This window comes from Cyprinodon tularosa, unplaced genomic scaffold (assembly GCF_016077235.1).
Source record: "Cyprinodon tularosa strain WSP-4 unplaced genomic scaffold, ASM1607723v1 ctg731, whole genome shotgun sequence".
NCBI lineage: Eukaryota > Metazoa > Chordata > Actinopteri > Cyprinodontiformes > Cyprinodontidae > Cyprinodon > Cyprinodon tularosa.
This window is the reverse complement of record NW_024039487.1, coordinates 37,296-63,440: the sequence shown is the minus strand read 5'-3', so window position 1 is coordinate 63,440 and position 26,145 is coordinate 37,296. Positions and strand designations below refer to the sequence as shown.

At 37.0% G+C, this 26,145-nt stretch overlaps 1 protein-coding gene across 1 annotated transcript; it reads left to right on the top strand.

The window, feature by feature from the left end:
- Nucleotides 1-253: 253 nt before the first annotated feature.
- gss (glutathione synthetase) lies at nt 254-24,929 on the top strand. The gene is made up of 13 exons (XM_038269616.1): nt 254-387; nt 3,346-3,478; nt 3,922-4,067; nt 4,187-4,262; nt 5,549-5,688; nt 5,940-6,056; nt 9,383-9,463; nt 12,305-12,382; nt 12,790-12,859; nt 19,816-20,010; nt 20,487-20,568; nt 21,165-21,354; nt 23,742-24,929. The coding sequence occupies exons 2-13, from the start codon at nt 3,347-3,349 to the stop codon at nt 23,863-23,865; spliced, it is 1,431 nt and encodes a 476-aa protein (XP_038125544.1). The 5' UTR covers nt 254-387; nt 3,346; the 3' UTR covers nt 23,866-24,929.
- The last annotated feature ends 1,216 nt before the right edge of the window (nt 24,930-26,145 follow it).

Genomic DNA, 26,145 nt, shown 5'->3' with positions numbered 1-26,145 from the left:
TGATTGGTTGAAAGGTTTTACTTTAACCAATCACCTTTGGCTGATGCATTCGAAGGAGATTGTAAAAATCGTTTATTCTTTAAAGGTATATGAAAATTTATTGTAAGACTGTTATATTATTATACGTATTTTTGGTATTTTATAACTACTCTGTATCTTTACTAACCACATATATATCCTTGGCCTTTGGTTACCTAACGTAAAAAGGACACGAAGTAACAAGAGCAAAGATCTAGAATACTTTACTTCGGAATACTTTCAATAATCCGAGGTACATTGAATGCAGCGTTAAGCTATCCAACGAATCAGATGAAACATGCATTTTGCTCCATCTTGCTGTCTGCATTCATTTCAAAGAACTTCCATGCATTGAACTTAAATACTGAAGTAAGTAAACATTTGGTTTAGCTATTGCTCTGAAATCTAAGAAATCTCAGAGGCGACGTGTGATGTGTTTAAATGTAATTTGTGAATACATTTCCCATGTAACAACCTGTCGCTCTACAGCAACCCGTTACGCTATTTGGCGGATCCTGTATTTCAGAGTCGTGTTTTTTATGCAGGTTTAACATTTTGAAAGCAACTAAAGACACGGTCCCTGTACCCTGATACAGGCTCTACTTTTTGTGTTTAACGCGTAAACACTCTAGCTATAGCTAGCTAAGGTAGGAGGCTATGAGCTACAAGAACCACCCATCACAGACCCGTTCTACAGTAGCTAGGATTTAATGATTTATAAATATGAAGGTGTCATATGGATTTTTTTTTTATTATTACCTTGTCGTTTTGTTCTACCTCTGCTAATTGCGTTCTAGTGATAGCAAGGAGATGGTAATATATTTTTTTTAATATATTGTTTGTTGTTTTAGTTATTTTGATGCTGTCTTTAAGGAATCAGACATTTATCTTTATCAATGCGTTGTTTTGTTTTTGTTTCAGGCTGTAAGCTGAGAGATCTATAATCACTTATCTGATAGAATCAGTCTAATTTGATTTTGTGTGTGCTAACAGTTGGGGGGTGTGTACACTGTGAGCAGAAGTATTTGGCAAGTTGTATTTTTAGGGATAATTTTTATTATTGGGCCACAATTGTGTTCTCTATCAACCCAAAGACTCCTTAATATAAAAACTCAAATTTCAGAACTAAACATTTCAATAGACATTCAAAAAAAAAAAAAAAAATTGTGACCAATACAGCCACCTTTCTTCACCATGACACTCCTTCCATCCATAGATTCTGTCCGTTGATCTGTTTGCGATCCACATTGCGTGAAGCAGCCATCACGGCCTCCCAGACACTGTTCAGAGAGCTGTACTGTTTCCCCTCCATGTAGATCTCACATTTCAAGGACCACAGGTTCTCCATGGGGTTCAGATCAGGTGAACAAGGGGGCCATGTCATTTTTTCCCCCTTTTAGACTTTTTCTGGCCAGCCACGCTGTGGTGTATTTTGATGCGTTTGACAGAGCATTGTTCGGCATGAATATCAGGTTTTTCTTGACTGAATCTTCTACCACTGTTTGAAGAAGGTGTCTTCCAGAAACTGGCAGTAGGTCTGGGAGTTGATCTTGACTCCATCATCAACCCGAAAAGGTCCCACCAGCTCATCTTTGATGATAACAGCCCATACCAGTACCCCACCTCCACCTTGCTGGTGTCTGAGTCTATAAGGAACTTGCTGCCTTTTACTGATCCAGCCTTGTGGCCATCCATCTGGCCCATCAAGACTCACTCTTATTTCATCAGACCAAAACACCTTGAAGAAATCAGTCTTCAGATATTTCTTGGCCCAATATTGACATTTTGTTCAAAGGTGGCCTTTTTTCCGCTTTCCTTACCTTGGCCAGGTACTGAGTAATGAGCACCTTATGCAGCTTTGAAATATGGCACATCTGGTGGCTAATGCTGCGTTCACACCGGACGCAGCAGGCGCGACAGAAGCACCGCGTTTACATGCAAAGTCAATGGTTGACGCGTGTCAAGGCGCAGCAAAACGTCCCGCAGTGCGTTTTGAGCAGCAGGCGCAGCGCATCGGGAGCGTTTAAGCATCTGATGCGCCGCAAACGCGCTGCTGCTCGAGATGGAAAAATGTAACTTTTGCTGCTCGACGCGCCGCGTCAACCAATCAGAGAAGCTAATCTGGGAGCTGGCCTTGAGACAGACACATCGCTGATGACACAGAGCGCTGTGATCACTCCTCTGAAACAGTTTATTAACGCCTAAATTAACTTAAAATGCTGAAACCTGCCGGCAGAATATGTTCGCTTTTATTATCCTGGTGCCTGCAGTTTAGATTATTTAGATGAAAAACACCTACCAGCCGCCGCGGTGAACCGTGAGGAGGCGACCCGGCCAGAGGCTGCTGCTGAATGGGGCCTTCCATACAGCGCACCGCCGGTATGTGGGGGTCTGAGCAGCTCCGACAGAAATAATATTATTTCAGGTGGTTTTTCTCACTTAAAAACATATTAAAACTACTTTATTCCCACTGATCACAGCAAATACAGATGCAAGGCAACGAAAGAATAGAGTAGCTATCCTTTCGTTTGACAGTTCTGAACTGGACTCCCCTTCAACTGATTTCTGGTTTTTCCATTTTTTTTTTCTCATTTGTTGACACTACTCTCTTCCAGTCTTCTTCTTTGTCACTATTTCCCTCTTCGAACCCCCAAGAATTTCTTCCTGTTTCCTCGCTACTTACTCGCCATGCACCCAAGCCCCTCTTCTCTTGCGAAAACTGTCAAGGTTTAAGCACACCTTATATAGGATGTTTATGTCATTAGGCCACACCCCTTCTCATTACAGAGATCCATAAGACCTGATTTACTTAATTGGAAGTTGGCTTTCAATCCTATAAAGCTTGGAGTAGGACAACGTGTATGAAAAGGATGATGTGGTCGAAATACTCATTTGCCTAATAATTCTGCACACAGTGTAATTAAATAGTACAAGAACATTACTTTACTATGGCATCTTACACTTCACACTTTTGTTGAATAATTATTCATAATCGTTTCTTCTAGCTCTGTAAATAAGTATTGCCATTTAAAACTAAAGCAGAACCAGAGCTTACTTTGATAAATCCGGTTAACCTAAAACACTGTTATGTTCTTTTGACTGTTTTTAAACATTGAAAGCATCTAAAAAAGTATAGGAATGATTATCATTTTATTTCTTTTTAAACATTTAGTTACATTCTTCTCTACAAACTTAATTATGGAAAATTTCATAGCTTGTGTATTTTGTCACTTAAATATGATACTTTACTTGCAAATTCAGCTATACCAACATTTAGTGGCTTGTATAAATCTTTTGGCTTTTTCTAATGTCTTATTTTTTTACCAGAATGGCCTCCAGTGTCCCAGATGAGCTGATGATGAACTCTACTCTGATCAAAGAATTAGCAGACGTGGCAAAAGATGAAGCACTTCTGCAGGGAGTATTAATGAGAACCAAGGAAACTCCAAACTCATCTGAGGTGCACTTTTTTAAACATGTTTGTTTTTTGGTTTTTTGCTGCCCTGAAATTCAAAGACTATGTTTTTAGGCTGTTGATATCGATGTAGCTTGAAAAGGCTCCCCTTGCTTTGGATATTTAAATGTATAAACACTGAATCTTCATGCAAGAGAATTGTGAAACATAGAGTGCAAAAAGTATGCCATCAGTGACTTAAAACTCGTAGCCTTGGAAACTGGAAATGTTCAGTAGGAGTCTGTCTGCATGTACTGTTTATGAATTAGAAGTGCAATCATGTCAGGAATTTGCTTTGCTTTGCTTTACGAGTCGGGATTTAAGATGGCTCAGTTTTAATCCTGTTTAAAATAACAAAGTTGTTATTTTAGCACCAATGGAGTTTTTCTTCTCAGTCATCTCCTGAAAGACCTGCTGATAGTTTTTCATACATTTTTCTTCCCCTGCAGTTGGTTACATATGCTCCATTCACCCTCTTCCCCTCGCCCATGCCCAAATCCGTGTTCATCCAGGCTCTTGCAGTGCAGACTCACTTCAACACAATGGTGGACAAGATAAGCCAGGACACAGAGTTCCTGCAAAAGGCTTTAGCCAGGTCGGAGCCATTAAACATTTTTTTGTTTCTGTTTTTTATTTGATATTATGATAGACTGGAATCAAAAAGACTATTCGTCAGGATTGTGATGTTTTTAAAGCTGGTCCTGAATTTTACAGCACTATTGAAGTGGATGATTTCACTGCAAGGTTGTTCAAGATCCACCAGCAAATCCTCAAAGAAGGAAGGTCCCAGGTGGGTTGATGTGAGGAAGATTCATTTGCTTACATTCATACAGCTTCTAGATTTTTATCATAGCTTCAGTGTAAGAAGTGATGTTGCACAATGTTTTCAGATTTTGGGTCAAACGATCATATTTGGATCCTCCATTGAGATCCTTTGGACAATTTTCCAAACTTAAATGGAGAAGCAAACCAAGACAAAAACAAAAGGGTCATCATTAGTCAGGATGTGACCCAGAAATTGATATCATATGATATGAGGGGTTCCTTTCCAGTCAAGGAGTCGATGCAATCAGCTGGTTTTCCTTAGAAAACTTTAAACCAAAACCTTTGATAACTTTTCCGTTAGGCTTAGGAAATATATTCAACTTATATATTATTCTAATTTGTTGTTTATGAAGATTACATGTTTTAGAAAATCTCAATTTTGTTCGTCACCCTTGCTGCAGTGATCTGAGGCCACCACTGTTTGCTCTTATATACTCATATTTGATAAACAAGCTGATTGTGTCAAACCACTAGCTGCTTGCAATGGCAGAGCCTGCCAACCTGACTTAAAAACATGTTTTACAGCTTTTAATTTGTTTCACTTTAAGTTCAAGTTTGCTCCCAGAGGGGATGATTAATAAGAATAAAGCAAAACTTTAAAATTAATTGTGCTGTAATTTCAAATTAGTTATTTTTTTATGAAAAGAAAGGAAGGGAAACAAAATGAAAATCAGGGATTATTAATCAAACCATATTCTCCAGCCTTAATTTAGTTAAGCAATGCATAAAAAACGCTTGGTTATAATTAACGCTGGAATTAAAACAGGGTGTTTTTGTTTTTAAAACATCAAGTTAAAAGTTGAATGATTAAGAATATTTATAGTAACTTTTCAGCCAATGAGGCATGTTTACAGGTTCTTTGTTGCATTGATGTGTTTAAAAACCTGTTGAAATTTATTTCTGTCTGCTTTGATAATTTATAAAGTCTCTGGCGTTAAATTATTGATCAGATAAGATTCTTGCTTGCGGGGAGAAATAGAGCTAACAGGAGGTCTACCTAGATTTACATGTTTGAAGCGTTTTATTTACTCAGTTCAGTTTTCTCTGAAGATTTTAGGAATATAGGTTGCCAGTTGAATTATGTCAACAGTACAATTAAGCACGGTAGGTCTGTGAATTATGTTTGGTGTTTCAAAGAAGTTCTTATAAAATAATGTAAAGATCTAGGTTTGTGCTGAAAGTTTTTAAGTTAAACTCAGTCAGTTCTTTCATCTTTTGGCTTCTCTTTCTTTTCTCCTTTTTTGATTTCAGTCTGTTGTTCTGGGTCTTAATCGTTCCGACTACATGTTGGACCAGAGAGAGGACGGCACGTCTTCTCTGAAGCAGATAGAGATCAACACGATTGCTGCAAGCTTTGGGGGCCTCTCCTCACGCACACCTCAAGTACACAAGTGAGTCTATCAGCAACACATCCCACAGATTTAAACACTCGTAAAAAAGAAATATTAGTGCATATAAAAAAAGTTAAATTAAGTGACAGAAATTAAATTCTTGATTATTATATTTTTTCGAAATGTATTATGTCATTTATTCAAATTTGTCAGCAAAGTTTAATAGTGTTGGTGGTTTAATGACTGTTTGAACATGGAAAAGAAGACAGAACCAAAGTATAAGGTCTATTAAAGGTGCTCTGGCCTCACAGACATGTCCTGAAGGTGGCTGGTAGACCAGAGGAGAGCCAGCGAATCCTAGACAACAACCCTGCCGCTGGTTTGGCCAGGGGACTCGCCAAAGCCTGGGAGCTGTATGGATCAGAGAGGTAGTTAAAGAATAAATCTAACATAGGTTTCCTCTACATCTACATTTATGGATTAATTTGCATGTTTTCTAAGCCAAAAACAGTTTTTGGGCTAGTATATAAAGCTTCAAACTCAACGCTATCGTCTAAACGTCTTCAAACTTGGAAAACAACGTCCAGTGGATTGCTTTTTTTTTTCTTTTTTTGGAATGACTATGACCTGGATGACTGGGAATCTTCACCAGCATACATCACTAATATGAGTTCATGTTCTCTTTGGCCTTTGATTTGGAATTTTTGGGCCAGGACTTTAACGCAATAATTTCAATGAATTGATTATATATATTTGAATGGGTCAAACAAATTCCTCATTTAATAAAAATGTTTTTTTTTTTTTAAACATTCTAAAATCCGGAGCTCAAACTTTTTTTTTTAAATAATTTTTGCTGTAAATCTCACACTAAAGTACAATCACAAGTGTTTGTCCACTGGAGTCTTCAAGCTTTTAAACCATCTCATTGTTGCTGCCACTAATATCAGCGTCCCACTGGTAAAGTAGGTCGCATCATGGATAATTTGTAAATGGCTTAAGGAGAAAAAGGAGCCCCACATATGTTTTAGTTGCACTAAATGTTGCATGTTGGATAGAAACGTTTCACTGAGGGACAATGCTTTATGTAAAGCTCTACTGTTGAATTGAATTGCAATTTAAACTTCTGTTTACTGCATAATGTTTGCAGTAAACCATTAGAATCCATTAGACCATTAGGAAAAATTATTCTTAGGTTTTGTTCTACCACAGGTAGGGGTGTCTCGAAAACTAAAGCCTTTATTGATTTATACTTCCTTAAGCGGCATGATGACCTCTAACGCCTGACTCTTTAGAAACATTGTTAAAGGGTAGACGCCCACAGATTTGATTAGCAACTATTAACCCTATAATTTACAAAATCTTTTCAATGGATGACTTAATTTTAATTGCAAAAGCAAAGCAACCCATAATGCCCTGTATGTGACTCCTTTAAATACCTGGTTGCTGAGTCTTCCATCAATCGCCATTTGTTAGTATAATCATGGAGATGCTAATATTAAGAAACTTGCTCTGCCTGTTTTGCTGTATTATCATCATCCAGATCCTATAGTCTGCATTGTTAAATCTATCTAAACTTTGTCAGAGCTTTCCCTTTCGTTGGTGCAGTAAATTGTTTACCTGCATCAGAGTCCAACTCTTTCACCAATTTGAACTCTGCTTTTGGTTCCTTATTCTTAATGCTTGTTACCTCTGAAAAAGTGTTTATTATGTTCTAATCTTCTTTCTGTTCCTATGTCTGACAGCAGACATAAAACCTGCATTTCTTTGTTCTGATTTTCCATTATAGTGCCTCATGTTGAGCCCAAACACAGCCGGTGGTGGGACTTGTGTTGCCCGATTCTCAGCACCAGAATTACCCATAATGCAGCAGCACTTTTCTGCTAGAATAATGACTTGCAAGCTTGCAACCGAAATATAGCAACGGTGCAATAAAATGAAGAGCATAATTGAGAGCTAACCTTATAATCTCAGATTTCTTTTAAGAAAGGGAAGAAATTATTCACTAGAGAATTTCTTGAAAAATGTTTTTAAAATTTGAAGAAAAAAAAAAGAGCGCTTAACTTTTTAACTAATGAGATTTTGCTGTAGTTATCTGATCTGTTAGACCTGCCTTTGCCGTTGCAATCTAACAGCTCTTTACCAGATTAATACATCATCTGTATGCAGTATCAGTCTGGCTGGCCCAGCTACTTAATGTATCCACTAAACTCCTCTCTGCTGACTCAGTCCAGCCATTTGAGGTCAGTGCTGGGAAGCTGGTGATTACGCCGCTTCATTCATTTCTAAACCAGCTCCTATGTGTGCTTGAGATATTTGTTCTGTAGGAACACAAAGTAGATGCACCAAATCCTCAGCAGAATTATGTTTGGTTTGGAGTTAAATTATTGTAACATTAAAGCATGCTTAAACATAAAACAAAAACATAAAAGCATTTTATTTAAAAAGAAACACTAAAAAAACAATGGTATGTTCCTTTTTTTGAACTGCAGTTTTTTGTGTGTTTTCACTGAAATGAACTCACAAACACCTTGATGAATCATCTCCCTAAATAACACGAATAAAAAAAAAAAAAGGAAAGATATGCTGGTGAAGATTCTCAGTCATCTAGTTCACAGTCATTCTAGAAAGGTAAAAAAAAAACAATCCACTGGATTTTGTTTCCAAGTTTGAAGACGTTTCGCTTCCCATCCAGGAAGCTTTTTTAATTCAAAATGTCAGATATCATCACAACCCCCACCCACTTACAGGGGAACAGAAGACCTTGCCTGTTCAGCTAGGCCAGCAATTCCCTTTAACGACCCCGCGTTCAGAGACATAGGCCCCGTCCACACGAAGTCAAAACGAACACGAAACGCTAATATTTTCCATAACGTTTGTCGTAAAGACGGAGACTAAAAATAAATGTGATCGTCCACACGAATGCATGAAAACGCTGCAAAATGTATGCCAGGCCTGTAAGTGGTGCTGTGGTGCCAAAGCAACAATAAGCGACGAAATGTTGGGCATGCGCACTAATATTTATACATGGTTGCCCGGGTCCATTTTCGTGGTTAAGTCAAATTCAGGTGCTGAACTATGTCGTCGATATTGCTCTGTTCTTCCTGGAGATATTCCAGAAGAAGAAGATTCTGTTGTAAGCCCGACAGCAGGGTGAGTAGCATTAGCAGCAACCATTCAACACAGTACGGCGCCATTGTTGTTGTGATACTGTGTCGCGCATGCGTGTTTAGAGGCGACGCTATGACGCATGCGTGTAAAAAAAAAATGCGGTTAGAGCTTAAAGATGGAAACGCGAAAACGGCGTTTCAAAATCTTCCCACTCTGAAGGCTGAATGAAAAAAAGATCGTTTACAGACCCCCGAAACGCCGGCTTCGTATGGATGAGAGGCTGGTTTGGTGAAAAATTGTGCGTTTAGGCCAGGGTTCGTCTTCGTGTGGACGGGGCCATAGACAGGTATGGGGCATTGCAAGCTAACAAAGAAGCCAAACGACCCCCATTCACCTGTTTTTCTGGTTCAATTTGCATGTTTTCTAAACAAAAACATGGCTTTGGTTCAAGTCCACTCTATAAAGCCTCAAACTCTATGCTATTTCTTACATTTTGAATTGAAAACGTTTCCTGGATGGGAAGCGAAACGTCTTCAAACTTGGAAACCAGTCCAGTAAGTCCAGTGGATTAAAAAAGGAAGAATACTTTGTTATGTTTCCTATAAGAAGGAGAGCATGGTAGCATGAGTGTTTCTTGTCATTTCAGGGCAGTTGTCTTGTTCTTGGTAGAGGACGTTCAGAGGAACATTTTTGATCACCGCTACATTGAAAGTGAACTCTGGAAGAGGTAAGGATCATAGAGAAGCACAGATCCAACACCATCTTTCTCACTCGGTTCTCATTGCCAGTTAAACTTATCTCTTTCCCATGGAGGATCTGCCTCCACTGGGGATATGTTTTATCTTTGAATGAATATCTCTACTTTACCTTGTTTTAATATAAACAATCGCACTGAAATGGTTAGCTTGAAGTTTTATTCTGTGAAAGGTCAACACTGGTACTGCACAGTATGTGGGATCTCTGTCATCATGGCAATTAAAACGTGAACAGAATCGCCCTCACAAGGAAGTTTATTGATGAAACAGATGTCTGTCTGTTGCATAGATTATTACTGCCTCTAAAGCTTATAGTGGATGTATGTCTTTAGTTGCCAAAATGCTAATGATTGCAAAGGGTGGTGGGGACCTTGTGATAATCAAAATCAGCTTCATCAAGATTGGTGAACAAATGTGACCCTGCCTATGAAAACCCAGCTAAAGTCATTTTTTGGTGAATCTCAACTTAATGTATAAAACCATTCTACACAATGTTAAGAATGTATTCTGAAAAATTCAGATTGATATCTCTAAAATTCACAGAGTAGGGCCATATCAAAGATTGTGCTGCATACGGGTTCAGAAAAACTGACTTTTGAGAAATTCCAATGTAAAGATTTGGAACTCAAAATTCTAAACTAAAAATACTTTCAACACTGATGCATCTTGGAATCACAATTATCCTGGCAGTGTGTCATACACCAAATTCAAGTTTAGATTCTGCTTTTTCAAGTAATATCCAACAGATGTTTATAAAAATGTTCATGTTTAATAAAAATGGATCTATTTAGTATGATGATCATGGCGAAAAAGCATACAAATTACACTAAATGAATGTCTAGGTGGTACCAGATGAAGCTGATTATGTAAGCAGTTGCATAACACAAATCATAAATAACACAACAAATCATGTCAATAGTTCTGAGAAATGCAACATTAAATATATTTATGAAAATAGACTATGTTTTTAACTTTAAATTAAGACCATTTAGTTTTTAATTATCATAAAAAAATGCATCAAAAAACGTATTAACGCATTTTAACCGAAGCAGATTTATGGAGGTTATTTAACTCCATAGATTACATGAATTCTTAAATAGCAATAATAAATAACCAGTGAGTGATTTTTAGTTTGTTTTAAATATGCATAACATAGACTATGAAATTTCATTTTAACTGTTAGAAGTCTATTTTAATCACACACAGAAGGAAGATGCAAAAATTAGGCCTATCCCGTGCAACAGTTTAACAAACACATTAATTTGGATTGTTCAACCGCAATGTTAAATCACTGAAAAAAAAAGTTACACCAGCATTTTTCCAACCAAATAAAGCAAGCAAGCAAGACTTACAAGCCAAAATTTTCATGACGTACCGTGTGAGTATTTATAAGCTTAAAACTACAAACAAACATTTCCCGCACGTCTCAACGCCTCATCAGCGCGGCGCATACATTCTTTTCGCAACAGAAATGCAAGCTTACCGGCTGTCTGTTCAGTCCTTTGCTTCCTTAATACACATTTTGCACAGCTTCTTCCACTGCCCGAGTAAACGGGGGCTTTTTATTTTCATGCTGCAATCCTCTGCTTGAACTAGGAAGTTTGTCTCACCTTTTGATTGACTGATTGATTGCACACAGGTAAACTGCGCGCTCACGCTTAAACAGCTGATGTAAACAAAAGGGGCGTTCGCCGCAACAGTAGTAGTCGTAGTAGTAGTAGTAGTAGTAGTAGTAATTTAATAGTATCACATAATGTCACTTTGCATTTTGCTCAAGTCATGGAGAGTCATAAGATGGGGTCAGGGGAAAACACGAGCAGAGGAATGGAAGCAGGGAGTAGACAGTGACTTCCTCTTCATGAAACATCGTAACAGATGCGCATTGATCTCAAAGTTTGTACACTTTTTAATGATAGAAAACACAAGTCTTTCGATAGAAATGCAGTGCCTAAACCAAACCACACCCAATTTAACCGTTGTTTGTACACATAAAGTAATCCCAAAGATCACAGAAAAAGCAGCGCGAATGCATCAAACTTCCGGAGATTTTTAGCAAAAACAACACGATGTAAGGTTTATAAAATCACAAAATACGCTATTTATCATGTTAGAAATTGACTTTTAAACAAGCCATCCATAAACCTCAGTACTTAATCTATCATTTACAGCAATAATCTCATATAGCACAGCTTTGACGACCTTTATTGAATAATTAGACGTTGCGACTTTAGCCGGGTTCTCATGGGCGGGGTCACAAATAAGGAATCTAACTTGTTTTATTGCTCATATTGTACCAACAGAAGTAAAATTTGTAAAAAAAAAAAAAAAAAAAAAAAAGAAACTTAAAAGCATCAAAAATGATGCGGCTGCTGCAAAGAAAGTGATGGTTAATCATAATCAATACTAGAAAACACTCTGAGAGCGCAGAACTCCACCAAGCAGCAAATTTTGTCCAGAATGGTGACTTACAACTCACACATGATCTGGATCTTTACCAAATTTAAACGAATCGTTCCTTGGCATGAGACAGATCTCTGGTAAAAACATTTCATTAAAATCTGTTCATTAGTTTTCATTGGATCCTGCTAACAAACCAACAACTTTCCCTTTCCCGTCCAGTGCTAAGGCTGTCAATAGTCACTGCTGCCCCCCACTGGTTTAGTGGGGAACTGCTTATTCCAGTATTCCAGATAACCAGTGTTAGGGTCTTTCTTAGTGCTTCCATCCTAAATAGCATGAACATAATCTACTAAAACAGAGCAATTGTTTGTACTGACATTGGTGTTTAAAAACTTTTTTTTTTTCTGTTTTAGAAACATTCCCACAGTAAGAAAACGGTTTGATGACGTCCTTGAAACAGGATCTCTTGATCTAGACAAGAGGCTGTTTGTGTAAGTTTTCAAATATTTAAATGTATGTATATATAGATCTATATATTTTACATCGTGTGTATATATATATATATATATATATATATATCCATCCATCCATCCATACACTTTTTCGTCACGCTTAATCCTCGCTGGGATCGCAAGGGGTGCTGGTGCCTATCTCCAGCTGTCTACGGGTGAGAGGTGAGGAACACCCGGGACAGGTCCTCAGTCCATCGCAGGGCAAAACGGAGACAAACAGCCATTCTCAGACACACTCGACCTAAAGGAGAAGTGAGAGAAGCCAATTAACTTAACAGTCATGTTTTTGGACTGTGGGAGGAAGCTGGAGTACCTGGAGAGAACCCACACCTGCTCAGGGAGAACATGCATACTCCATGCCTAATGGATTTTCATTTTAATTTCAGGGATGGAAAGGAGGTTGCAGTGGTATACTTCAGGAATGGTTATATGCCACAGAACTACACTAATGAGCAGGTATTGAATTTTTCTTCATACAAAAGGAGAAACTGCAGTTTTATTTGTAAAAGATGTTTTAACCCCAGCTGCTACGTGACCTCGTACTTTTACCAAACCCCCAGTATTGATGTAAAAAACATATTTGACACAGTTTGGTGACATTTATGGATAAATGTGCCACAATGGCCTCTCCGCATAAGAAATTTCTCACTAATACCATTCTAAAATAAATATGCTTCATCTGATTGAGTCCAAATTTGGTATATTTTTACACAACATTTAGATTTGAAAGTCTGTACTACTTTTTTGTGCTATAAATAATATTTTGGTAGTGTTTTTCAATGTTTATTTCAAAGAAAATTTTGGCGAGGTTCAAAAAATGCAAAATATTTTGTATTTTGTCCCTAATATTTCAGGCAAGGTCAAAGCTACAATGGTGCTGACACCAGAAAACCATTCTATGACATCTTACCTTTACAGACGTACCAAAAGTTTCTTCTTAAATCTAATAGCTTTGAGGCTATAAGTTATTTACTTTTGTGTGTTTTTGTCAGGCAGAAATTTATTTATACCCCCTTAGGGTGTAAGAGGATAAGGGTAAAACTGATAGATAGATTACATAAAAATTGTTTTTTGTCTAACAAAAGAACTAATTTCCTTAATTAGTCTGTCATCTACCAGACATTTAATCCTCCTTTGTTAGGTAGCAGTCTGATAATAAACTTTAAAATTCTTATATTAACCTCTTTTTAGCCCTTCAAGCCAGTATGGAACTGGTTGACAGTTCCTTTGTATCTTATTTCTGCTTCTGTCTCCTTGAACCCCAGTCGGCCTCTGCAGATGGCCGCTCACACTGAGCCTGGTTCTGCTGGAGGTTTCTTCCTGTTAAAAGGGAGTTTTTCCTCTCCACTTTCACTACAAGCATGCTTGGTGTGAGGGATTGCTGAAATCAATGAGTTAATGCAATCAGCTGATTTTTCTCAAATAAAAAAAAACACGTTGACTACATGATCTGGTTGAATTATCTCTATAAAGTGCCTTGATATGACGTGTAGTGAATTGGCGCTATATAAATAAACTAAATTGAATTTTAAATGACAGGGAGGGGCTGCTTCTTAGACAGCAGAAGTTATTATGATTACAGAGAGATGAACAAATTAAGCAAAAAAAAATTTTTGTAGATAATTTTCAAAAAGATTTTGGATTATAACAGTTTTAAAAGCTTTTTAAAGTTGATTTTCCATTGCCTATGCCCTTTAACTCCAAAAGACACGGCAGACTCATCAGATGGAAAATCTGCCAGCCATAAATTGGCTTTAATGGCACATAGATTTGGCAATCATCTGCATTGCAGTGGAAAGAGATGGAATAAAACTAAACCCTAGAGGAAGAAGTTAAAAAGAAAAGAGCAAAGGTCTTCAAATTGAGCCACCGCATGACACTGGAGCAGAGGAGGAAATAAACCTGCGGTTTTTACTGAGAACGTTCTGCCTGTCATGATGGAGCTAAACCGCTCCAGAGCAGTGCCATCGATTACTACTTGGTTCTGTAACGCTAACAATATGATGTTGTGATCAACTGTTTTAAAAGCAGTGGTAGGTCTGATTAAACAAAATCTCAAAAACTCACATGCCAAGAGAATTACATTATGAACTCCCAGCAGTGCTGACTCTGTTTGAAGAGATTTAAAGCCAACCATCATTTTATGTTAATCCGGGAACGATTATAATTGAAAATTTACAAATTTCTATATAAACCGGTGTTAGCCTGTTTATACAAATCACTGATTCTTGAAACTTTGGCAAAAACCCACTAAGAAAAGTGCTAATTCTGTTGGAAATAAATAACAGTAACTGTAAGTTTTCTATTTTCTCTTTAATTTGTTCATATCTTTCAACACTGCTAATGTCACAACCATAACATGTCAACACCGTCTTTATGTATAAAAAATATTAGATTAGATTATGACATAAATATTAGATTAGACAACCCAGTCTCATGGGAAAATGTACCCCCACTACGTTGGTCCACACTGCAAAACGTAGTGGAGGTACATTAATGGCCATTTTTTTGTGGTACTGACGAGGGAAAGGGGAAGGAAAATCATTTATTAAGAGGAAAGAAATTGAAAAATGGCAAAAAAAAGGTGGAATGAAGATAAAAAAGGAAGGTTATATAAAGTACAAAAGTCAGTATTAAATAGAAATATTAATGAGAGAAACCGAAGGGAAGAAATAATAATGATCAGATTAAGAGTAGGTCATACTTATTTAAATGACAATTTATACTTAATAGGGAGGAAAAATAATGATAAATGTGAAGGATGTGGAGAGATAGAAAATGTAGAACACGTATTGATGAACTGTAAAACATCTGGACCTGAAAGGAAGAAATTGAAAAGAGTTGAAAGGACAGGCCAAGAATGGAGTCTTAAAGGATTATTGGGAAATAAAGGAAATATAAAAGATATTTATAGATTAAGGAAAGCATTATTTATTTATCTTCAGAATACAAAATTAAAAAATAGAATTTAATAGATGTAAAACAATGTTGCTACACACTCATGAACAGTAGGTGGCGGTATGCACGCCCCTTCCCTAGAGCCCGGTGGGAGCGAAAACATTTTGAATGGAAATCAATGTGGAGAAATTAATAAACTTCTGGTCCCAGTCGCTCTCTGTAACTGATTCCAGATATGCTGGTTGTGTATTTAAATAGTTTTTTTTTTTTTTTTTTTTGAGTTCCTCTTTGGTCAAAATCTGGTCAAAATCCATCAATGAGATCGCACCAAACAGGAAGTTAAATGCACAAAGGATCCGGTAGATTTCCAAATAAAACACATCCGATCTTAACCCATGATCCTTTTTTTAACTAGTTTAATTAGTTTCTCCCGTATGCCACGACGTAATGCATTGATCTGAAAATCAACCTCAGACGCAACGCACGCAGTGGCGAGGGTTTGATCCGTCAGATGGAGTTAAATCACAAAGAATTCAATGTTGAATTGGGGCGGCAGCTAAATGCTAGGTGATGGGTAGCAGCCAAAACGTTGCAATTTCACATAATCCTGACTAGGCTTGTCCCGATCCGATCCACGTATCGGATCGGGATGCCGATATTGGCAAAAAAATGCGTATCGGCAAAGCATGTAAAATGCCGATCCAGACTGCCGATCCAGTTTTAAAAAAAAAATCCGGTCCGTATTTTCCAGTTTCGCTGATTAAAACGATCCTGTTTTGCATTTTTATTAAAACTTACAGTAATACTTGCACCTTTAACTGTTTACGGTTTTACTGCTCACTGTGCAATTTCAGATTGCTATTCATAATTTTGTCCAGTTTGTGTTTATCTCTTAATAAACAGGTAAGTTTGTTGTTACCAAGCATTGTGTTTTATTCAATCTCACCTAATTTAGCTGGCTAGATGTTATCAAGAGTACTAAAACCCTTTTCAACATGAGTCCTACAACTAAGGCTAAATACTTTAACTTAAACTTAAATACATGCTCGGATAGGCTGGTATCGGCCAGTATCGGTATCCGATCGGAAGTCCAAAAACAATATCGGTATCGGATCGGAAGTGCAAAAACCTGGATCGGGACATCTCTAATCCTGACGAGATCCGAAAACCCGTAGCAAAAACTAGCAAGCGGGTGATTATGTATGTTCACTAAGTAAATATTATGTAAATAAACCCTACACTTCTTGCTATAAATGTAATCAAAACCCATTTAAATGCAGAAACTGATTGAAATTATTGATTTTCCCACTAAAAGTTAGAGAAATCTCAGCCATGTGTATACCAAAACGTTTCAGTTTCACATTATCTTGAAAAATCTTTGCAAGAAACGAACAAGCAAGTGAATATGTACATTCCCTGAGTAAATATTCTGGCAACAAACTATACATTTCTCACTAGAAATGTAATCAAAACTCATTTTAATGCAAAAACAAACTCAAGTTATTAATCTTTCCACAAAAAAATGAGTGAATGTCGGCCATCTATATATATTTTTTTCTTCTCCCAGCTGGAATCTTGAAAGTCACGTGACTAGGACGTAAAACAATAGAAAGCGTATTGGCAGAAGAAATGTAACAGTACCACAAAAAAATGGCCATTAATGTACCTCCACTACGTTTTGCAGTGTGGACCAACGTAGTGGGGGTACATTTTCCCATGAGACTGGATGACATAAATGATTACTTTTTAAGAAGAAGTGTAAAGTAGATAGAAACATATGAAGGTAGATTTGTTTCTTTATTATTCAATCAAAAAAAAGGTCAGATAGCGTTCCCCTGTCTAACATGGGGGGAACGCTGTCTGACGCGGTGTAGATATCAGGATGCATGACCGATACTCTAATCTGTCAATCAAACATGTCTGACCAATAGAGAAGCACCCGCCTACTGCGGAACATTTGTGTCAAAATTATTCAATCAAAAAAATTTGAACTGCAAAACTTTTTGCACTTCCAAAAAAAATTCATTCAAATAAAACAAATTGAATTTCAAATTTTTTTTCACTTCAAAAAAAAAATTTATTATTTACTTATGGGGTAATTTTATTTTTATTTTGCATTTGCACAGTTTTTTCTTTGATTTTTTTTTTTTTTTTTTTTGATTGAAACAACTTTTTGGGAACTGAAAGATTAAGACATAAATGTCCTTCCCATGTATGACCCAAACACAAACTAGATCCTTTCAACCAAAGAGAACATTTTCAACAATAAAAAAAAAAAAAGTGTTCGAATGCAATTTTTTGAGTTTCAAATATTTTTTTTGCATTCAAAAACTATTTTCTATGATTGAAAACGTTTATCTTTTCATTGAAGTTACTTTTTTTATTGATACTGTTGTTTGTTTGTTTGTTTGTTTGTTTGAAGCAACTTCTTTTTTAATTGAATAATAAAGACACCAATGTCCTACCATTATATGGTCCAATCAAAAAACAATGTTACTTCGATTAAAAAAGTTGCTTTAAACAAAAAAAGACTGTACTTCTATCAAAAAAAACATTTTCAATCATAGAAAAGCAGTGTTCAAATGTAGTTTTTTTGAGTCTCAAATATATTTTTGCATTCAAATACCTTTTTTCTTTGATTGAAATTTTTTTTTCATTGAAGTGAAGATTTTTTTTTAATGAAAAAGAACTTTTTTTTGATTGAATAATAAAGAAACAAATTTACCTTCATGGAAACAGAGGGGAAACAAGATGGCTGATGTGAACAACCCATGCATATCATGTGAAAGAGTAGTTTTTTGTCACCACCGTCAGACGTGGTGGTGACAAAAACCCTACAAATGGTCCTCAACAAAGGCTAGAGTCGATCTGTAATGTTTTCATTACAGATCATTATTTATGTTTATGTATGTAAGGGATGAGCTGTGCCTTCCCTCTCTCTGAATTCACTATTATGCCATGTTAGTTTGGCATAGCACATAGTATACAATATCCATTGTAAGCTTTGCATCTCCTATGACTAAAGCCTAATAAAAATGGCATGGCAACATTTAACCAAATCTAACATTTACTGTATTTACCCCCAATTTCATAGTCATACACTCAACTTTGACTTTATGTATTTTAGAAAGTTATGGCTAGGGACCAGCTATTTTTGGAAGAGAGAAGAAGAAGAAACAGGGAATATAAAAAAAAAAGCATAGTGAGAAAAAATATAGTGATGCAGAGTTAAAGCTACAGTGTGTAATTTTTAGCGACATCTAACGTCCAGACTGCAGACCGCAGCAACATGAACATCTCCCCCCCACCGCTTCTCCCCCCCAACAGTACGGCGAGCGTTACGGGACAAAATGTCTTCCACGACGTCCGCATCACCTACCTTCTCAAGTGATGAGGTTTGTTTACATAGATAATTTTACAGATAGTATTCCTAGGCATAATACTGCCATCTATTGTTCAGTACCGTCTTCGTTTATCTCTCTCAACTTGCCGTAGTTACTTTCGAGCGTAATGGGCAATCTCGCAATGGCTAGTTTGTTGGCTCTGCGCTGCCGTAGCGCAAAGATGTCTGCCTCCATGGCTGCGAAACCCGCTCCTATGTAATTATAAATAACGAATTCTAAGGCAATTTCTGACTGTATATCCCTGTAATTATTACACACTGTAGCTTTAAAGGAGGAATACCTCAGAACGGAAAGGCAAAGATGGAAGAAGGTGAAGGAAAGGAAAAAAAAAATAAAAAATCAGTCACCACCGTCAGAGGGCTTTTTATTTGTTTTAAATTGATATGCTTACAATATGTTTCTTTATTGTTGTTCTGTCATTAAAGTGATAGTCTATTTTAATACAAAAATATGTTTGTTGAATAAAAAAACATGACCTTTTCTATTTAGGCTTAAAGTAAACATTGTATGATGTTAGATCTTTTAAAGGACTACTTGTGACAGTGTAGAAAATTAACAAAAGTAAATATTTAACAGCACATATGTGTACTAACAATGCCAGATAATGATTTAAAAACTCTAAAGACATATTTGACCAAATAAATAAAAAAATAATGTGCTCTTTATTTTGTCTGATGGTGTTGACAAAAACAGTAATAACTGGAAAACACCTATTTTATGAAAAAAAAATACAAAGCAAGGAGGTTGCACCGGTACATTGCTGAACAGCTAAGGCCTTGGTCTATAACAATATACCTTCAGATTTTGTAATTTAACTACCTTTTTTTTTTTTTTTTTCAAATAAAATCCGTTTTATCCATATTTCCAAGAATCAGTGAAATGTGATTGATTTGGTATCGAATCAATGACATTTACCACAGTTTTAATCCATTTAAGCTGTGGAAATATCAGAAGGGTTTGGGTTAGTCAGCATCTTTGAAAGCTGCCTACACTTCAGCTTCATTAGGATCTTCATGGCTAAGGTGCTGTGAATACTTTCAGGATCTGTAATGACCCTGTTCTCCACATTTAGAAGTTTAGAATACATTTTTTGTGATTTGTGAATTGCAGTCCTGGGACGTTCGTCTCATGATGGAGCGCTCTCTGGCAATAAAGTGTCCAGATATCAGCACTCACCTGGCAGGAACCAAGAAGGTCCAGCAAGTGTTGGCCAGACCTGGAGTTCTGGAGAAGTTTTTCCCAGACCAGCCTGAGGTGGTGAAGCAAATGAGGGCAACTTTTGCAGGCCTCTATTCTCTAGACATGGTGAGGGCAGTTTATTTTTTATCAAACTACTTTTCCATTCCATTTCCTTACGCTTTATCTGGGGCTGGGTCGCAAAGGGAAGCAGTCTAAGCAGAGATGCCCAGACTTCCCGATACACACACACACCTCCTCCAGCTGCTCTGGAGGGACCCCAAGGCGACACCAGGCCAGCACAGAGGCATTGTCCCTCCAGCACATTGTCCTGGGCCTTACATGAGGCCTCCTCCCCATAGGACATGCCTGGAATGTATCCATAGGGAGGCGACCAGGAGGCACCTCAGCTGGCTCCTTGACGTGGAGGAGCAACGACTCTGAGCTCATCCCGGGTAACTGAGCTCCTCACCCGATGTCTAAGTGTGCACCCAGCCACCCTGCAAAGGGAACTCATTACAAATTACTTTGCCAATTGAAGAAAAACATAAAAATCCAAACTGGAACATTTTCCTAATTGATTTCTGCTTTGTTTTGGTGATCAGGAACATGAGGGTGACGAAACTGTAGCAATGGCTTTGGCAGAACCGGACCGGTTTGTTCTGAAACCTCAGCGAGAGGGAGGAGGTACAAAAGACACCTGTTGATTGAGAAAGAAAACAGGGAACATCTGGATTTAAAACCACTGATGTGCCGTTGAATGTTCTCAAACGGTCCATTGATGGAAAATCCCCCAGTGTCCCTTTAATTCAGCTTTTCTGCTAACTATTTAATAGACATCTTAATTTGATCCTAGTTGTATTTATTTTTGTTTTGTTGTATTAAAACAGCACAACATACAGTAGAAAGCTGACCAAGACCCCTCACCCCTGCTACGATAACTGTTGCCATACAACCAGTTATAGTGTTCTTTGTATTTTCCTCCTTGATCCAGGTCAGTTGGGTTAGCTTTTATAGAAGCTATCAACATTTTAAAACTGTTTTTGATGATTTTTAAGGTCATCTTTGTCTGATATCATAATATATCTCAGAAGGAATCTATAAAAGGGCCAAAATCTTCCAGAGCACTTCCTTAAAATGTTCTTTAATTATTAAGGAATATAAATATTGAAGCAGATGAGTGTAGTCCTATCTACGCTCCTAGTGTCAATCCTTTATGAACCACTGTGTTATAAAGTGGTTTGAACTTTAATCCATGCCTAATTTTGATCCTATCTCTCTAGGTAACAACATCTATGGCTCCGAGATTACCCGGGTCTTAGGGGAAGTGAAGGAGAGCACAGAGCGGACAGCTTATATCCTCATGGATAAAATTAATCCCACTCCCATACGGAACTACTTACTAAGAGAAGACACTCCCCTCACAATCAGCAACTGTCTTAGTGAACTGGGAGTGTTTGGAGCATATGTAAGGTACATACAATTTATTGTCTTAAGTCAAATAATTTCTTTTAAGGAAGATAAAGTGTCAGTCATTCTGCTGTGCTTCAAATCTGTTATTTAAAATGACTTAACCCTCTTGATCAAATCATTTTAGATAAGTTTTCTTTTTCAGTCTTACTTCTACATTCTGTCTCCCGCTGCTTTGTCTCCACCTGCAAATCGCTACTGCTGTTGCGTTTTTTTGTTGTTGTTGTTTTATCTTAAAACTGGTAAAACACATCCATTCCTTTTTGCTTTTTTCATTACTGCTCATTGCAAAGTCAAATAAGAAGTTATTAAAATAAGGAACTCTTATACAAAGTCTTTAAAAAAGTGTTCATTCATTCTTTAATGTTTTTTTTTCACATCTGGAACTTCATTGTGTTTCATTTAGATTTTGTGTCATAGAGCAGAAGTATACCCCATTTACACTACCCTTAAAAAACCGTGCTGAGACTGATCCGAGCTCAGTAACTGAGATAACTTATCGTGTGTAAATGGAAAGCAACCTGAACCGAGCTAACTGCAGACCAGTTCCAGAGGTGGGCTCGGCTCGGTTTTTCCCTGGCTTGGTTCTCTGATAACATGAGTGCATGAGCAGAACGCGTCATCTCCGTCTGGCTGCACATCCCGATTCACACTCCAATCCAGTAGTTGGCGGTAATGCCCCTCCGGAAGTTGCTTGCCAACCACCACAAGACAGAAGAAGAAGAACTATGAACAACAATCGAAATCTTCTCCGCGCAACATTTTAAATAATGGCATTTTAAATAACACCGAAGTACAGCAATAATAATCAAGCATAACTTTCTGAATGTGACGGGCGCCGCCATTTTGGCTTGCTTGATTCCTCCTTCTTCCTCTTCTTCTTGTGTTTTTTGGCGGTTGGCAAACAACTTTTGGTGCATTACTGCCACCAACTGCTTGATATCCTCCTTCAATACTGGCAGCAATACCGCAGATCGTCACTAGGAGGCGAGGAGTCGAGGAACCGAGATAGCGTGATGTGTAAACGGTCGTCAGAACCGAGCTCGGCCTGGTTAACTGGTCTCGGCATAGATCGGTTTTTCAAGGGTAGTTTAAATTGGGTAGTAGAAAAAGGGCCGGTAATGAATCATTCAATGGATTCTGGTTTGTTGAACAACAGGTGCGTCCAAATACTAATTGCTCCTGTCAACTGACAAGCAACTATTTTGCAGGTTGCTCCAGCTGTATGGCAGACTATTCCTGCCAAAAATGAAGAGCAAACATTTTCTTTTGGAAAGCAGGAATACCTCCACTTGCTCTCAATACTCCTTATGCTCACATTCAAAACTCCTGCTCTCTCTCAAATATATTTTGTTCTTCATCAAATCTTAATTTCTGCTCTCAGATCTAATGCTTCTTGCACAGATATTTTCTCTTTGAATTCCTTTTTCCTCAAGTGCAAACCCATCAACTCTATTTGTGCATGTTTATAATAGAATGACAGCTTTAGAAAGGGTGCACTTGCTTTCTTCTACTGAGTTTGCCTGTTACTGTCATTTGGAGGAACTCTATATGAAAAGGAACTTTGCAAAGGAATATGAAATCGGCCTCAGTTAAATACTATTGGAGAACAAAAAAAATAGTTTTATTTTATTTGAAACATTTAAAAAAAGAAAACTAATACAAGAAAAAAACTTAGCATAAGCCACAGCATACAATTTCGAAGAGAGTATTCTGTTCACTAAAACAGGGTGTTGAAAAAAAGGAGGAGGAAGAAGCAATGGCTTGTAAAGTGCCTTGGGATGACATGTGTTGTGAATTTCGCTGTATATCTGAGCTGAAGTTGAATTGAGTAAAATAGAATTGAAAAGAGTAGAATAAAATTGAATAGAACCCATGTCCCCCCTGAGCAGAAGGAATATATTCCCATGGTGCTTATACTTCAATATTATTTTTGGAACAGATTGATGTTGGAACTTCATGCATCAGGAAATGATACCCAAGGAAGAATCAGACTAGAGAAGGTTCACAATTCTCTTCCCTTATATCTTATGTGTCAAACTTTAGACCCGTGTCGAATCCGGTGTCCCAAGGCAAATTATATGACCTTTAAGAGCAAAAAAATGGATATAATGTCACAAATTGGAGGTGTCTGCTCATTTGAAAGTGTGCAAAGTGGCTAAAACTGCAAAATAAATGGGATCAATGATAACTAAAGTATTGAGCTCTTTATAAAGGAAGGGATAAACTCCAAAGTTTTATTTATACAGCTGCAACTAGCCATTATAAGTGTTTGAATTTAGTTAAAATTAGTTTGCTACCCTTTAGTTATCATCTCATCTTTGCATATTTCTTTACAATATCAGACAAAAAAAGCTGTGTTAATTCTCCTCTTATATGTTTCCCAACAGGCAGGGTGAGCACATGGTGTTGAATGAGTGTGTGGGTCATCTACTGAGGACCAAGAGTTCAGAGCATGCAGACGGGGGTGTCGCTGCTGGTGTGGCCGTTCTGGACAATCCTCTGCTCGTCTAACAAGCCATTACTCAAAGGCTGAATACAACACAGCTTAGCTACGACTGAAAAAACACCCGGAAGAAATCCTCAAAGTTTATGTTCATTTTACCTCATAGCACCGAAGGTTAAAGCATCCTTCTAATCATTAGATGGTGACTGATTTTTTTCATTATGTGTAACCTGTTATTTTGCAGTAATTTATACAAACCATTTCAGCAGTTTTTGAAGCATGGAATCTTGTTGGAAAGAATATTTCTGCTCAGACTCTCGTCAAAGTAGAACATTTAAACCCAGCAAGGGTTTGAAATGCACACATTTGAAGAGCACACTTTACTTGGTTGACTAAAAGAGACTTTATTTCTTCTTCTTCGTAGATTAAGTTGTGCTTCATGTATTTTTATTTTTTGGTCCTCCTTGTAGGGAAATGGAAATATGTAAATATGTTTCATATATATATTCCTCAGGTTGCTATCATAGATTGATTTCTTGTGACATTGAAGCATCATTACGCTACTTGAACAGCTGACTAAGATATAATGTGAAATTAAGGCTTATCTCAACTTGATTTACTAAATACAGTGAAGGCTGAGGGTGGTTTGTTTTTTTGGATTGGATTTAATTTCTATCTGAATAAAAATATACGTTGAAGGAAACTTGTTTAACTCATTTCATCATCAAATGAAATCTCTGAAAAGGAAGAAAGTGGCTGTTAAATTATCCAGTGGGTATTCTTATCTTTCTATTAACTGGGTTTACCTTTTGATTGATTTATTTACATTTAAGATGCTGAGACATTTTCTGTAGGCTAAAAATCACAGAAGAAAATAATAATAAATGTGGAAATAAGTGCTGCTTTGTTAGTAGAAAAAGGATATTTTTTGTACATGGTGTTGTTATTTTATGTTCTTTTCTATTCCCAGCCAGCTGGGAATTTATATGTCTGATACTTTAATATGTTTATTGCCCCCGGTAGGGGGGATAAAATATGTTATTTAATCAGATATTGTTTCAGCTGTTATATATTGTTTATGACACACAGTCCTACTAACTGTGTGTTAGAACAATAAATGAAAGAGTGATTCGAGCACTAATCATGGTCAGTTATTTCTGCACATACATGGAATAAATTCACCACAACTTCTGTTCAAAATATAAGAGTTTATTAACAAAAATCATTCAGCTCCAAGTCAAACATATTCCAGTTTAACACTCTCAACTAAGAATAGTTAAACTAAACTACTATGTACAAAGAGGAAGGGGGAAACGGTTGAAAAACATATTACAGTTTAAGAAGGATTTTGTGTCTGAAACCAAAGTTTATCTCAAAGAATTTGGGATATGATCAAATTAGCTTTTCATTAATTTTAAAGAAATTGGAATGTTTTCAGACCAATTCACAATGCAAATCCATGAGGTGAATAAAACATTATTTGGCCAAATAATGTTTTATTGAATGGTTTGCTTAATCAAGAACAAAAAAACTTTAGTCAAATAATTCTTTACCCTCTTTGAAATAGCTAGCAGCTAATAGACATCAGGATTCCACTAAATGATTCTTGGTCATACTTGCTAATGGAAATGTAATGAGCATCTGAGGAACAATGTCTATAAATCCAGATGAAGCTAACCCATTACAGAAATTACAGGCATGTCTTGAAGACATAAAAACCTGGATGACTCTTAACTTTCTCCTTCTGAATGCAGACAAAACAAAAGTTATAGTCTTTGGACCAAAGTCTTTGAAAAAGAATCTGATTAGTCAGTCACTTTATTTGGATGGGATTAAACTGATTTCAGATAATAAAATAAAAAATCTTGGTGTTGTTTTTGATCAGGACCTGTCATTTAAATCCCAGATCAAAGAGGTTTCTAGAATGTCCTTCTTTCATCTGAGGAATATTTCAAAAAATTAGAAATATCCTGTCCAGGGGTGATGCTGAGAAACTAGTCCATGCATTTGTTACTTCAAAGCTGGACTATTGTAATTGTTTACTATCAGGAAGTCCACAAACTGTAGTTAAAAGCCTTCAGCTGATCCAAAATGCTGCAGCCAGAGTTCTGATGAAAATTACAGAGGCCCCCCCAGCTGTTATTCACCAAAGCTGCGTGTTCTCTGGTCATCCTATCGATGAAATATGGACACTGGTTCCCAATGTCCAAAAAGTATGATTTTTTTTTTTTTTATTCCTTTATTTAACAAGGAAAAGTCCCATTGAGATTAACAATCTCTTTTTCAAGGCGAGTCCAGGCCAAGACAGCGGCAAATGATTACATTACAAATTACATTACAGTTTACAA